The sequence below is a fragment of the Tinamus guttatus genome, unplaced genomic scaffold, assembly GCF_059628265.1.
Source record: "Tinamus guttatus ecotype Peru unplaced genomic scaffold, ASM5962826v1 Tinamus_guttatus_pri_ptg000434l, whole genome shotgun sequence".
Lineage (NCBI taxonomy): Eukaryota > Metazoa > Chordata > Aves > Tinamiformes > Tinamidae > Tinamus > Tinamus guttatus.
Window position 1 is genome coordinate 1,550,964 of NW_028288968.1, and position 16,235 is coordinate 1,567,198.

Below are 16,235 nucleotides of genomic sequence, written 5' to 3' on the forward strand. Positions count from 1 at the left end.
CCTGGGAAAATATAATCATTTAACAAAAGGAGATCTACTTCCAATAAGTTTTCTCCACTTTAAATGCAGTACCCATGTGAACTGAAGATAGATTAATATAGTCTGTGTAAATTAAAATAATCTAGTAAAAGTAAAATGAATATTGTACATAAATCATTTCATTCTTTCCATTCTACAGACTGATGCCAGTAACTAAAATAAACATGTTATTAAAAGAGAAATCAATAGAAAGCTTTAAAATATACAGTGCCACAAAAGGGGTCAAGCCCAAATATTGATTTTAATATAACATTTTTTTGCTGTGCAGCTTCCCAAAGGGTTCTTTTCCAATACTGTTCTTCACTCTTCTTCCACATTATGTTTCACTGGTGAATTATCTGTACTCTCCTGCAAAGAGCTGTCCCCTCCGAGAAGTATTCTAAAGACTTTGCCGTACCTGCAATGTACTGCTGAGACAGGACAAAAGCAGGTCACAGGAAGGCACTCAGACACATCAGAGCATCAATTAAACCCAGGAGCTCACTGCAGTCACGCAGGGACCCTGCTCTAAGCATGGGATAAAAAAAAAGAGCAAGAAACTAATGGCTGCAATCTAATAACCTACCACCGAGAGCCACCTTCGCGCATCACTGTGTACATATTTTTAAAAGCTGATTTACAGTTTGGAAAGATCTTGCTCTAAATGGATGAGGATGTTTAGAAACACAGAGGCTGCAGTATGTTATGCAGCTAATGACAGGTAAAGCAGCTCACCGTATGGAGCCCGGCCCGCCGGGCAGAGCAGACCCCAGCAGTTCGTTACCGGGGAAGCCTTGGAAATCTGTCGTGTGTGTTATTCCAGAACAGCATTTTCCACATGGCTCTCAAAGCAAAAGAGTTTACCAAAGAAGTTGTGGGAGAGCGGAGCAGGAAAGGCTGGCAAAAACTGGGAATTATCAAAAGGCATCACCAACTCGCTGGTGTTTTTGGTGACTGGCTATACGGGAGGTATACGGGGTATGGGGATCCCAAGGGCTTCTCCCCAAGAAGTCCCAGAAAGCCAGGCAATGCTTTCAAGCAAAACACAGGCTTGTATCTGCAGGTGGTTAGAAGATACAAAAATATTCTCTAGGCAACAGTTCTCTCCTGCTCTGAGGGGATAAAACTTCATCTCCAGATACCCATCCCACATCCCAATCATGAAAAGTCACCTCTATTCAATCCCACAGAATCCCAGAACGGCTGAGGGTGGAAGGGACCTCCAGGGATCACCCAGTGCAGCCCCTGCTCCAGCAGGGACACCCAGAGCACGGGGCACAGGGTGGCATCCAGGCGGGTTGGACATCTCCAGAGAAGGAGCCTCCACAGCCTCTCTGGGCAGCCTGTGCCAGGGCTCTGGCACCCTCACACCAAGGAAGTTCTTCCTCACGTGGACATGGAGCTGCCTGGGCTTCAACTTGCACCCATGAGCCCTTGTCCTGTCCCTGGCCACCACCCACAAGAGTTTGGCCCCATCCTCCCTACACTCTCCCCTCAGGTGTTTGTCCATCTTGCTCAGATCCATCTCAGCCTTCTCCTCCCCAGGCTGGACAGGCCCCACTCGCTCACTCTTTCCTCACACCACAGATGCTCCAGTCCCTTCATCATTTTTGTGTCTCTATGCTGGACGATCCCCCTCCCAAGGAGGGGATCCAGATCTTTAAGTCCACCCTACTTGATCATGGCTGAAATGACCAGGAAGCTGCTTCCACCTCCTTACCTGAAGAGCAGGGAATTTAACAGCTGCCTTTGGTAAAGACCAAAACAGAAATGACTGAAGAGCACACATGTGTCCATGGCCTGAATTTAAAACAAAATCATCTTTCAGGGTAGAAACTGTCTAAAGAGGTTCTTCAGTTTTTTAGTTTAAGTTTGTTAAAAAGATAGAATTTCTGCATATTTCTGCAAGAACAACATTTCAACAACGCTCCTTGCTGCTCCCCATGAAAGCACATGTCTGCCTTTATCATGTCTGTGCAATTTTAAGGCAGACTAGAGACACAGAGACCAAAATACTACTGATTTTAAGCCTCTCCATGCCTTAAATTTCCTATTCACAGTAGCACTTCTCTAAGAAACAAGCTTTGATATATTAAATCTCCAGTGATTGCAAAGTACAACTGAGCACATGGGAAACCATCATTCCGGTCTCCTGGAACAGCCACACACCAGCAACGTGCACAGGAACATGCACTTGACATGTTCTTTGCACATGGAAGGCTTGAATTATGTGTATATTGAAGACTTACATAAACTTCCTGCAATATAGTTGGAATTGTCATGCACTAACATTTTGCAAAAACATCTCAATCCAATTATAACTAATATTTGCCATGTGCCAAATCGTAAGGGGGATGGAGGGAGGGAGGAGAACCAGAGAAACACATTAAAAAGTGAAGTTGGAAGAGAAGGAAAATTCCAAAATAATTAACTTAAGCTAAACGATTTCCAAAATAACCAAAAGTCTTAATCTTCATGTCTTCTTTCATGTTCACATCTTCCACTTGTCTGCCTTATTTAAGTATTTTGGGGAAATATTTAAGGGGAGGAACCTGGTATTCTGATGAGGTTGATAGGAGCTAAAATTCTATCCTTATGCTGGTGGTATCAGTTATTGCTCACTTTTGCTTCCTCAAAATATTTCTTCTGTGTTTGCCCTTCACAACAATGCTATTAAGCACCATCTCTATTGTACCATGCACTCAGATAAATTAACTGCTTCATTTTCAAGAACACAGTTAGTGGAACAGAAACAATAAAGCAGTTCCAGGTACCACGTTCTTGCAGCAAAAGGTAGATTAGATCAAGCCAGAGAGAGATGGAGACACAGCCCCAAAAACTGGAAAATCTGAAAATTTCATGATTGATAAAGTCTATCGCTTAGCAATAAACCGTGTCAGCTAAACACCATTTTTTCTGCATTTTAAATGTGCATTTTGTTACTTAGTGATGCCTAGTGCTAACTTACTGCTGCTCTACTGTCCCAGGACACACATGCTGGTCCACTGAGCTGTGCTGATTTCAATGGAGCAGATCCATCCTGCTGACTAGTAGGTTCTCGCCGCTGACACTCAGGAGCCCCGGCACCATGCGGCACGGTGCAGGCCACCTCTGTGCTAGCAAGACAAATGCTTCTAGTTACTTTAAAGATATTGCCTGGAAAATACTAGCAGTGATAACTTCAGACTGACTCTTACTGCTATAGCAAACGAAAGGATTAAAGTTCAACAGCTGTGACAAAAGCCAATGTAAGAATGGACATTTGCAGAACTACACCTCAGGAAGAAATGTGAACAGCTAAAAAGTCCAAGTTTTGACTTATTTTGTAAAAATCTCACATTATGGCAAGTAACTCACTTCACAACTTACTCTATTTTTATCCTACATAATAATAAAGAATTTTGTGGAAAAAAAAGGCTGTAACAAGAATTATCATTTCCTTACTTTCCATTACCTTTCCAACTCAAGCTCTTTATGCCTATTCCTTCATTTTTAAGGTTCCTTTTGTTGCAGAGTTGTATAGGATCCATTTGGGGATGTACTTCAGAGGAGGCAAAACCTTACCTTCTACAGGAGGTCTGAATGGACCATACACACCAGATGCAGCAACAAAAACACACCCAGAAAGCCCTGGAAAGACCCCCAAAGGAATCTCTCAATAAGCTGTACACTTCATTAACTGAACCCTCCGCTTCCAGTGAGGATGAAAGTTTCTCTGTTATATTAGAGGAATAAGAAATAATATTATTAAAGTTGGTAATATTAGAAAGCATCTTTACATTCTAAACAAATGTAACAGAAAGGAATTATGCATTTTTTTCCACCTTGAGGGAAAAATAGCCTTAATATTCCCATAACCTGCTTTGCACTTCATGCCAATATGATAGTAATATTCCTATAATACTGGTAGTATTACAAAGTGTAAATTTCCCAAAGTAATATCCCAAGACCATAGCTCCAAAATATTATCTGGTCATGCTGTCTTCTAATACACTCACTCCAAATTCTGTTGCAATCAAACAAACTGATTAACTTCCCTAAATGAAAAGTGTTTTTTTTTTTTTTTTTTTTTTTGAACCCTTTGAATGTCTCATCTTAAAAGTAAAGAACAACAAAAGACAGAAGCAAAGGTTGGGCTAAGTGAAAGAACAAGTAAGACTCAGAACAGCAGCTATTCACTCCCATATCAACTTCCCACATTTTGATAAACTCCACAGACGTTTTGGGGAAAGAAAATTCTGTAAAAAAGAACTTGTTACCATTTGTAGGAAAAGTTAAGCTCTCAAGGAGCCTCCTGCTTTTCAGCTGATTCTCAAAGAGCCCAGGGCACAAGAAAGCATCGTCTTCTTAGCAAAGAACCAACTATACATATGGGATTATTGTACAGGAAGAATCATACTGAAATAAACTTTAAAATCTGGGTATACATCATTATAGACTAAGGCTGGGTCTAAATCATTATTTTATGTGTAACTGTTGACAATTTTTTCAAACAAAAGCTGGATAATCCAAGCATTACGAGTGTCTTAATGGTATTAGAGCACAAGCTGAAGAGTCAGTGTGTAGCTGTAATCCCATTAATAAGCACAGATCACAACTTTATATAGGAAAAGTACTCCACCTGTACTGGGTATGTGTGAATAAATTATACACCACATTAAAACTAAAAAATCATTCCTACACAAGTCTGGAATGAGCAAAATACCTGCTGCAATCAGATGAGAACACGTGGTCATACAGAAACAGTACTGAAATCAGTTATTAGGCAGTTGAAATCAGACACAATTAAACTCTGCAAGTTTTACAGATTTATATGTTTAAAAGTCTTTTCTCTGCTAATTTAAGATTGGGAAAAAAAAACGTTTTCAAAGAAGGAATGAAATGTAGACAGGCAAAATACACGACCTTTGTAAAAGTGTCATTAAGCTAATGCAGAAACATGAGATCTTAAGAGTCTGGATGTCACATTAGTACGTGTCTTACCGAAGTCCCAGCAATGACAAGTAGGTTATCAAATTAAATTGTTAAAGAAAAATCCAAGCTCAAATAACTACAGTCAAGAGCACTTTTTTCCCTGGCCTGTTTATATTGCCGAAGGACTGGATAGACCCGCAGGAATATATAACCTAACATCATGCACATGGCACTTCAACAAGTGCTCCCTTCAAAACTGAAGTCTAGTCATGATCAGGTTATATTAACCCTGGAAATGCATGAGGGTCTGGAAGACTGATAGAGGAGGCTGCATGTCCAGATTGCATTCTCCTCCAGCTCAAAGGATGGATTCAGACTCACCAAGATGACATTGCAGGGACATTCCTCATGCCCCTGCACCGTGGGGAGATTATTTAGCTAGAATAAAAGCAAAGGGGTAGCTATGCTGAACCTGAGCAACATTAATCCGCTCCTGGAGCAGTGCTCACTTCATTCATGGAAGAAATGCACTAAAACTGCTGAAAACCCCATGCTTCATATTTGCTGCAGTGTTTCTGGAGTGCTTTTAAAATGCAGACCTCAACCGGAATGGAAACAACAAAAACTGAATTAAGAGCTTAGGAAACATTCGCATCTTTTAAAGTTGACTCCAATATTATGCTTAAAAAGATGTTTCTCTTTAACCATATATCCTGTGTGGAAAGTGTAATGAGAAATCTTTATGTTCACTGTTAAAAAAGAGAAAGGTTAAAAGTTGCTAATAAAATATCAAAATAAAAAGGAAAATATCAAATACAAACAAAATGCAAATATTAATTCTTAAGTTTCAAATGCACAGATTCTTCAAATTAAAGACAACAAAAAGACCCCATATAATCCATTTAATAAAGAAAATCTTCCTCACTGGTCCTCAGCCAAGTAACAGAAAGACTGCCAGAACAAGTCTTTGCAAAATATAAATTCCTCTATATGACAAAGCCAACCCGATCTCTGCCTTTTGCAGAGCAAGGCACAAACAGCGAAAGCTGAATTATGAAATGCTTAATGGTAATTACTGAAGAGTGTCAACTGAAAAAATAATGAAGTCACCAAGCGCATTTCCATGCCGTAAGCACCTCTGAATGAACTCACGAGCCGTCAAGGTTCAGCTGAAATATAATGCAAGGTTTCCTGTGAAAACCCAGTTCAAAGAAGGGATTTCACTATTCCGTATCGATTTCCATTACTGCTAATTCAAAGAACTCCTGATTCTTTGTTTCTGGGACGTTTAGACAGTACTATCTAATTATATAGTCCATCAACCTAATTCAATTAAATAATAATATAATGATGTGTAAGAAACAACTGAGATATATGCAGACAATTTTAGTAGTACTAATTACATCCTAATTTTTAAAATCCATCATAATGAGCCTTTTTTCCCATTCTCAGAAGGGAGGACAGTATGTGGGTTAATATTTATATTGTGTGTCATATTATCTTACAGAGAAAATCACTGAGTATGAATTAAAACCCAAGTAGGAAGCTCAGCATACAGCCAGGTTTGACTTTAAGTTTAAACTGGAGGGCTTTTTATTTGCTAATAATTCTACAATATTATCATTAAAATTCCAGAATATATTCCAGAAATGCTGCATCCAACTGCATTCCTTACTACTGCATTTTTACAGTAACTACAATCTCTTAAAAAATGCATATAAAAAAAAGGAATGTTTCATTACACAGACAGGATATCAAAAGGGATTTTTGCTAGTAAACTGTTTAATACAGTAGTTCATCTTCAAAGCACTTTGCCATACTAACTGCTAAAGCAGTTCAGGACATACTGCAGCACACAGAAAAACCCAGCATTTCTGTAACTGCTAAAATTTACCTTTTGATCAAACAGAGGGGTTATAAATAACCCACCTTCACTTTGCTCCCAAGCTATTTCTATCTCTAAACAGCATAGAGATTTTTTGGACTCAAGAGAAATCAACTAAGATACAGCTTAAAAGATTACAAAAAAGTCAAGCGCATAAGGTCAAAAGGGATTTAGACCAAAATTTTATGTCAGCTCGTACAAGGGAATTTCAGCTAATTTGTTTTTTTAACATGTATTCAACACCAGTATTTGCAATATAACAAAAAGGTCTTACTTCCCATTTCTTCCTGAGGCAGGTATTTCAACTGCTTATACTAAGTAGATAAAGAGTAATGAAAGTATCAGCTGCACTTGTGTTTTAAATATTATTAACAAATACAAACACAAACCTTCTCTTTTGGGCTTCAGAATCTCTCCTTGCTCGTTCTAGTGCCAATTCTTCAGCTATTCTCTTCTTAAGCTCTTCTTCATTAACTACAATTAAAATAAAATTATAGGAAAAGTTAAAAGAACACAACATGTTTCTAATTACAAAAAAAAATGCAAAATAGTGTTCTATTTCATTAATTTTCTTATTTCTATAAAACAGTTGAGTACCTTTTTGTGGTTTAAACACCTTTCAAACGTTGATATATAGCACTATAAAACTTTCAAAAATTACTCCTATTATGTTTTCAAAGTTTCTTTCAAAAATGAAAAAAAAAACAGAACATATATCAAATCAAACACATTCTCCATTTAATAAAGCTACCTTTATAAATGAAAATCTGGAAACCTGGAAACTCAATAACGAGGTCTCAAACTACTACTTTTTATTTATATGGAATTGATGGAGATGTGCTCTCATATATTGCTTCAAGTTTTTTCATATGCATGTTTTAGTCCTCACAACAGAGCATTTACAGCACTGTAGCTACGGATACTTTAAGTTTCTACCACTTAGAGAACGCTTTTCTTTGCCTTAATTTCTCCTAACTTCACTTGAGCAAGCAGACGTGCAGAGAGTCTTTCCTTCATTGAGGCCACTTCAGCTGCATCAGCCTGGTTAGGAGCTGAGAAAGGAGGAAAGCAAAGACATTCTCTTCCAAACTAGGAATAAAACTTCTCCACGCAAGCAGAGGAAAGCATGAGACCTGCTAGTTCTACAAGTTTGAAAGACATTAGTGCAACTGCCAAAAGCCATTTGATAAGATTCCCAAAGACACATAAAAGGTCCATCCCAACCCATTTTGGCATTCAAGCAGTTGGTCAGACAACCTACTAATCCACGGATCCTGCTCGACATTAAGTAATTTTCGGCATTTACAGGCAGTTGTTTTTGAAAAAAATACGACTCAAGGAGATGAGAAACACCTATATTGCTTCCTTTGAAGTATATTTCATTGCTGCAACTTCTATTAATGACTTTCCTGAGAAACCACACTGAGAGGTTCCTTCAGTCTGAAAAAAGAGACAGTTTTGCCTATTTCTACATCCATCCACCTGCAACTTGACATGTACACAACAGCAATTAAACAGGGGGAGAAATCCAGTATGCAAGAGCACTACTTTCCATTCTAGGAAAACATATTGGATTAGGAACTCAAATAATGCAACTTGGGTGGAACAGCTAGAGCTTTACATAAAGGGTTGATTTGTAGCAGTCAGAAAGGAGGGTTTGATTTAGGAGAAGCCTCCTAAACCTCCTGAAGTGCAAGGCTGTAGGATGAGATTAAAATCAAGTCATTCTAGCCAGGTTTCTTGCCAGGATAAATGTCCATTTAGCTCCAGCTCACACCAGCCAAGCTGGACCACACCAACTCCAGGGTATTCTGGTATTGCAGTGACAGAGGGATTCCTTCCTTGGATGCAGCAGTTGGCTTTAGCATCTCTCACAAATTCTACCGTATACTGCTATAAAGGCACCTAATCAAACTCCCAACTCATTAATGGGCATCACTTAAGCAGAAAACAGACATTAAATGCACACAGGTGAGGCAACCCCCTCCTTTGCACTCAGAAGCACAAGCAAAAACACTTGTTTTGGTAACTAAAAAAACCCCCAAAACTACCTTTTCAGGCAATTTAAGACAACAGGCAATTAAAAATAAGCAGTCACCCCAGTCCTCCCATTTGTGCTGGGTATTTATGCACAGAGAGAGCAATAAACAACCATCAGTAGCCAGATGCTTGTGGAGGCCCCGGCGCAGGACAGGGCTGTGAGCCTCTGTTCTCAGAGCAAATACACTTAAAGTGCCCCAAAAGTGGCACCTCTGGCATTTACATGTCCTTGCACAGAGGGCCTCGAGGATTTGAGTCCACGTAGCTCGTATTCCAGCGAAGATCACTCCAGCTTGGTCTCCAAAACAGGAACGTGTTTAGAAGTGCAGCTCTCATCCATCTCCCCCTACAGCTCAGCGCACGTCACGAGCCAAAACGGGAGCAGTTCTGCATTTGCACACTTAGAAATTATTAGGCTGTCACAAAGCCCCGGAATTTATTTCAGATGGCAGCTACTTTACAGAACAACCTGAACATCGCTGCAATTCCGTTCAAGCCAGATACTTCAATATTCCATATCCTTTCAATGCTGTGCCTGAGAATACACCAAATATTGCCTAAATACATTGTTTACCACCATTTATCTTGTGATGTTTATTGTTCTGCTGTGCAAAAATGAGTAAAAAATGTCTAGCGGACCATTGCGTGACCCTTTAAGATGTAATAAGATGTAAAATTCAGGCATCAGCCAATAAAGACACAGAACATTCGACCTTAACAATCAATTAGGTTACACATCGATCAGCCCAATACTAATAGGGAATAAAAGCAGAGCTATAGATCATCCAATAGAATTATTGTAAGATATAATTGGGTAGCTCCCAAATGAGAAATTTATGAGGTTTCAGTAAAAACTGCAATTCTACGAGCACGGGGGAATTGTTCTAGGAGAAGAAGCACATAAGAAAAGTTAATTTATTAGAAAAATCAGAATTGTTTCTAGGCAAAAGCAATAAAAATCTCCTGTGACAGCAATCTCAAGTCAGACTATATGACATTAAAAATAGACACCTAACAACAGCTATTAGAGAATGTTAGAAGAAGATAGGCACAGAATAAGCAGGATCTGGAGACAGTAAATATATAGTAGTAGCCAAAATTATTTACCCATCTCCATCCCTCTCACTATTTCAACTTCTTCGAGATCCTGAAATCAGTAGGAAACACATTTTAAGTGCGTGCCAGGGCACACAAACTTGGAAGATTTTCTGGTAACTTATTATTTAGGAAGGTCCCCCCTCGCATCCCAGGACTTCAATATGTTCCCTCTAAAAGGGCCTAAAGTGAAGGCCACGTTCCTGCTTCCCGAGTGTGAATGGCCTAATGTACAGTTCATATTGCAAGCCAATTTAGAGAGATGGGCAGTAATGGGAACTGTACTGAAAAAGCCCCTGTACAATAACCAGGAATCACTCTGCTCTCTTGGCATGTGAAGTGGGGATCCTGACGGGCGTCTGATGAGCGTTATTCTCCTCGGGATAATGGAGACGGAGCAGGAACAGCAGCACGGCCGGACCTAGCAGCAGGGGCGCAGGATTAAAGTGACCAGAGTGCTCCATGGAACAGCACTGCACACTCAATATATATTTTTGTGCATCTATTTTTATGCACAAATATATATTTTTGCCCACTTCTTTGGGAAAGTCTGAAAGATACGATCATTTATGTCCAGTATTACAGCGCAAATGCATCAGGCGTTTCCTGCACAAAAACCACTTTAAGAAAAATTCACCAAATCGTATTTAATCCAGACACTTTAGGAGACATTTACATGTCCTTGAAGGACAAGATAGTATGTATGCTCTGTCAGCTGGGGCAAGGGGCTTCTTTCACCTTTAAAGCAAAGCACTAGAGCACAGTCAGAACAGGACAAGAAGTGCGAAGATGAGGCAAGAAGAAACCCAAAGTTCTTTCCAACACACATCCATTGGCCAAAATACATCTACAGCCATTTCCACTGGAAGGATGACAGGCAACTTCCAAAATAATACCTAATAATAATAAAGCTGCAGAACATTTACTCAACTTATCAAATCATTTCAGGCACCCATACGCCTCTCAGGTGGGCGCAGAACAGGCAAAGGGAGACACTGGCTCTCAGGGTACCTTGCAATATAATTTATTTTAATTTTTTTTAAGAAAGCAAATCAAATTGCAGGTATAAGAGCATAACAGCATTCTCCCCTCTGCCACATTGCAACACTTTTTCATTGATCCTTTCTCCAAGATTTTTATTCATCCAATGCTCTTTTGGAAAACTGAATGGAGACTTAACTCTTCCACCATCCTAAAAAGAGTCCCTAGGAAGACGGTTTTGGGGACCATTCTCACAGAAAGAGCCTTCATCTGGACTACAGAAAACAGCGAGAAGCACTGGTCTCAGTAACAATAAAAAACACATTGTACAAAGTCATTTGTTTAACCCTTAGTATTGATTCTCCACTCGTGCTTCAAAATCAGATGATTAAGAAAACATACACTTGATGACTTTCCCAGGGCCCAAAAGGCTTTGAATAATTATGAGGGCAAATCGATGAGGACTGAGGCGAGAAGGGTCCCCAAGAGCTTACACATCCTCCTGACTGCTACGGAGGGGGCAGCCCTATAATCCGCATTTTCTCCTGCGATGGTGAACAGCCATCCACGAGCACGATGAGGGCCAAGATAATCGGTTCACGAGATGACAACAATTCTTGAGAAGTCGATAGCAATCTTATCTCCTAGGTGCACTCCGAGACATACGAAGGATTAGGAAAAAAAGCTTTTCGTAATTAGTAACAATAACAAAGAAAAACACAGAAAAAGTCAGTATTTAATTTTCCCATTCAAGTGGTTATGTGTATGCCATATTTATCAGTTTACATAATCCCTTGCTAAGGTACTTTCCCATAGAGATTTTATAAATAAAAATTCTGCATTGTATTCTTCACATTCCCTTGTCCACCCAAGGACAGCAAACATTTGCCCCACGTCCCCATAAAGCTGCTCATTCCTCTCCTCTCATCACAACTCTTATTGCAAGCAGCCAACCCTCTCGCTATAGCAGTGGATGAGTAAGGATAAATCCAGCTTGGTGACCTCCCATAGGACCTTCCTCCACTTTTTCCTGCCCTTGCTGTCCGCACTAGCCTCAGCATCTAAATGCACAACATTTTCTTCACTCTGAAGCTGCTGTTTTCTAGAAAAAAAAAAAGTGACACTAAAATTATAGCAAGAGGCAGCCCCCAAAGCTGCAAACACCACACATTAGGTAAAAATTAGTGAGATAACCTTTAGCCTGCACAGCTAGCAATCTGTCTATTAGTCTTGCAATTGCAAAAAATTCATTAATGGAAAGCACATTTATTACCAGATATCTTAACTAAAACCTCTTGAAAGGGCAGGTGCATTAAGTTATTAATGAAAAGGCACTTACGTTTGATACAATCAAACACGTTTCAGAAAATACTTAGCTGAACAACGTCCAGAGAACAGATTTACAAGGAAAATGAACCAGTCCCACTCTCTCTTTTTATTCCACTGTGCTAACAGCTATGAACTAGATGACCTTCAAAGAGCAAATTCTTGGAAGGCCAGAACAACACAGGCGTCCTCCAGGCACAAGGGGATGAGCATTTGCTGTTACAAAAAATACTTCCTAGCCCATAAAATCCCTCCAGAGAACCTGCTTCTCTACACATCAACTAATGAAGGAGCTTCCAAACAGTCTGACCAATGGTCCCACCACTCAAGGAGCTCAGTGACATATTTGAGGCTGTACTAGTTGCTTCTGCCCTGAAATAAATGGGAATAACGAAGACTCAAACCATTATAGTTAAGTAACTTGGATGCAAATAAGGGAGACTGAAGTGGAAGAAAGAAATACTTAAAACCAGAAACAAATCATTTAAACGGAGCTAGAAAAAACACCAGTGACAGTTTTCAAATTAGCACATTCCCAAGTGCATCGGCAAGATAGTGGGTGAAAAACATGGTGATTCAGTTCATCTTTCACACAGGAACTTGGAAGGCTGTTAAGGAAAGTACGTAGTTATAGAGCGAGTGGTAAATTACAGTCATGAATTAGAAACAGGCTAAGAATAAAGGGAGAAAAGAAAGCACAAGCAAAGGGAACGTGGAGACACTAAAATCTGCACGTGAACAATTGAAATAAAATTATGGAGACTGGGCAAGTCTGTGGAAAATGCTGAAAGGGAGAGATTAAGGCCAAACACTGAGCAGGACAGCTGTGTACAAATTCCGCTTTAAAGGTGAATAGTTGCACATATTGGAATGCATAATGCCATTTCATCATATGTTTTACTTGGCTTTTAAATCAACGATAACCATATTTCAGCCCTCAGTACCAAGGAAGCCTGTTTAGGGGCCAAACAGTAGTGGGTTGGAGAGACACAGCTGATGGGGCAGAAAACTAAGGATAAGGTCCAGGACGAGTCTAGAATACAGACAGAATGCAAAAGGAAGAACAGGAAAAAACAGATGGATGACAGCAAGAGCTGCACCCGTCTGAGCACAGTGTTGTAGCAGCCATCCCATTTGAGGAAGGCAGAGGAGTTCAAACCAAGGAACCTTCTTCTTGGGATCTACTTCAGCCCAGCCCAGAGTTATGGGCTTAACACAACTGAAAATTTCCAACCTGTTTCATGCAGCAGCTGGTATTAGTATTTTTCTTTTTGAGGTCAAAATGACACATCAGCATTTAATCCTTGAAGCAAAGCATAGAAAGCATGAGCTTTTTGATCAGAAGAACCCAACTCAACTGCATGCTGGTTTAAGGCACATAATAAGCAAATATCAGAAGACGCAAATACGTTGATTTATTCTTTGTCATTCAATAACATTCCAGTTTGACCACATCTAAATTCCATACATCACACCAAAAACAAACAACAATAACTATTTCAGTCAAACAGCAAAGACAGAAGTATTAACTCCACAGTTTCTACAGCCAGCTGTATAAATAGCACGAGCTCAAGTGGCATACTATTAATTTCATTCAACTAAATATATACGTGTGTATATATATATACACACACACACACACTCACGGTTTATTTCTTAGTCAATTACATGACAAGAAAATCTTTCCTACATTCTCAAAGTTGCCTCAAAAGCAACTAAACATGGAACAAGGTTTTTCCCACTCCAAAATAGGCTCCTTGAGGTCGAGGTTAAACTCGCTGGTAAACCAGTGCCAAAAAGCTCCATCTGCACCTACCCTGCTGCACGTTGACCGCGGAGAAGCAGAAGCCTCCGCGTGTCAGAGCTGTCAATCAGGTACCTCTCGCGAGCGTAAAATTTACTGGCAGAATTTGCTATGTTTGTTTTAGTTATCAGCAACACTGTCACTTCTTATCCTGGACTCCTAAAACCTGTTTTTTGAAAGAAAAAGGCATATAAGTAGTCATTGCACACTAACAAAAAGTAGTAAGACTGTTGGTTTAGAAAAACCAAGTCTCATGATTTCACTGTGTGTTATTGTCAAATATATTGAGCGTAAGTTTAGGGGTACCAGAAATATCACTGACATCACTACACATTTTTCCAATTTATTTTCCTCTCCTCAAGAGCTTGAATACGCCGGTAACAACATAAAAGAGAAAGCAAGGAAATGTGAACAAATATACTAGCAACTAGGGGCTAAGCAGTACCTTTCCTATACAATTATTTTTAAAGGGTTTAGTGGTTTTGGTTTTCAAACAATATCCTACCCAGTTTATAACACTGTATCTAACACTACAAAAATAGCCTTATATTCCATGGGGAAAATATATATATTATATATATATATATATATAAAAATATATACAGGTAGATATATAGGTATCTCAACCACCCCATCATGACACCAGAATTAGGGTACTGAAAAGAAGTTATTTGTCTCTCAGATCTTAACGTGTTTCTCCTTGAGAAAAATGAGGAAGCTCTTAGAAGCCTCAGACAGCCTCATGGTGCATGGAGAGGAGACCTTTCTTTCTGATATTTATAGGGAAAGTTAGCCAGAAGAGTCCCTTTCATGGGTGATCTTCTTAGACACTTCCCAATGCTATGTGTTATTAGCCATGGATTAAGGTATGGTACCGTTTAAATAAATAAATTACAGTTTACTCATGGACTTATGTAAGTTTAACTACCAATATATGTAGCAATTTTTCCCTTGAAATTCAGAATTACAGCCACTTTTACCAACCATAAATAGAATATAAAAGTTTGTCCACATACTCAGAATTTTGCATTAACTGTTAAATATTAGCAAGGTGTGGCGTTACTCCTGATAGCTGCTATCCTATCTCAGCAAGCTCCTAGGACAAACAAATACAAAAACAAGGCAATTAGGACTGTGCATAACTGAATATATGACATTATCTATTTTGCAGTGAAAATATGGGGACCAAACAAATTAAGTTAGAAAAAGACACATTTAAAACAGCAAGTTGGTGGTGCGTTTTATTTGAATATTCTCTTTTTAGTTTCCCATTATAATTGTGACTTTGGAAATAACCGCAACAGTGAATTAAGACAGATTTAGTGGGGAGGTTAGGGCAGCAGAGCACAGGAGAAATCTGGATTGCAGTTTTTTGCACTGCATTCCCTTGATACAGGTTTTATCTACAAAGTTAGAACTTTATCCTATATCTATATAGTACTGTATGGTTTGCATACAATATGCACCCTTGACACAGAAAACCAACAGCCTTAGCTTAAGCTACACATAAGACAGATGACAGACACAGGGAAGTAGCATAAAGAGAAAAAAAATATACATGCAAATTTATCTTATTACCCATCATGCTTCTAGATATGCCATCAATAACTGAACTGAGTTAAATGGGCCAGTTAAGATACAAACTCACCTATTTCTTTATTTTCTGTGTATCCTAGGAAACCATGCTTTGCCATGATAGCTTCACTATGTGAAGCTTTATCACACCTTTTAAAAATGTTCTCAGTTCCCTTACTAAGGTGTGAATCTTCTCATCCTTCTTAATAACCCATCCCTCCCATTCACCTTTGCAAAAAAAACACGTATTCTTTAAATATATAAATATATATAGTGCGTATATACTTTTTGTGTGTACATATATACTTTTTCTTCAGTAAATATTTATCCATAAGTCAGTTTGCTTTCATGGTCTTCTTAAAAAACAAAGTGTAAATGGGAAGAAACTTCTATCTTTACTTGACTATCAACATCCTCCTTGCATTTAAATCTACATATGAGAGACTGGACATTTAAGCTGCCTGTGCCAGTACTTCCTACTAAACACTGCAAAGCTTTTGTTCTTGAACACAAGAGATAAATGCATGAGGATCCCATAATTCAACATTTAAAAATAATCACATTGGAAAAGGTGATATGAAAGATATATTGCTCTGC

The 16,235-nt window shown here is 39.0% G+C and overlaps 1 protein-coding gene across 1 annotated transcript in view; it reads right to left on the bottom strand.

Annotated features, from left to right (window-relative positions):
* The window catches only part of CHCHD3 (coiled-coil-helix-coiled-coil-helix domain containing 3), a 135,273-nt gene that overhangs the window by 104,015 nt on the left and 15,023 nt on the right, over positions 1 to 16,235 (bottom strand). Inside the window, exon 3 of the mRNA XM_088531810.1 lies at positions 7,207 to 7,291. Coding sequence (XP_088387936.1) covers positions 7,207 to 7,291 — 85 coding nt within the window. The remainder of the gene's footprint in view (positions 1 to 7,206; positions 7,292 to 16,235) is intronic.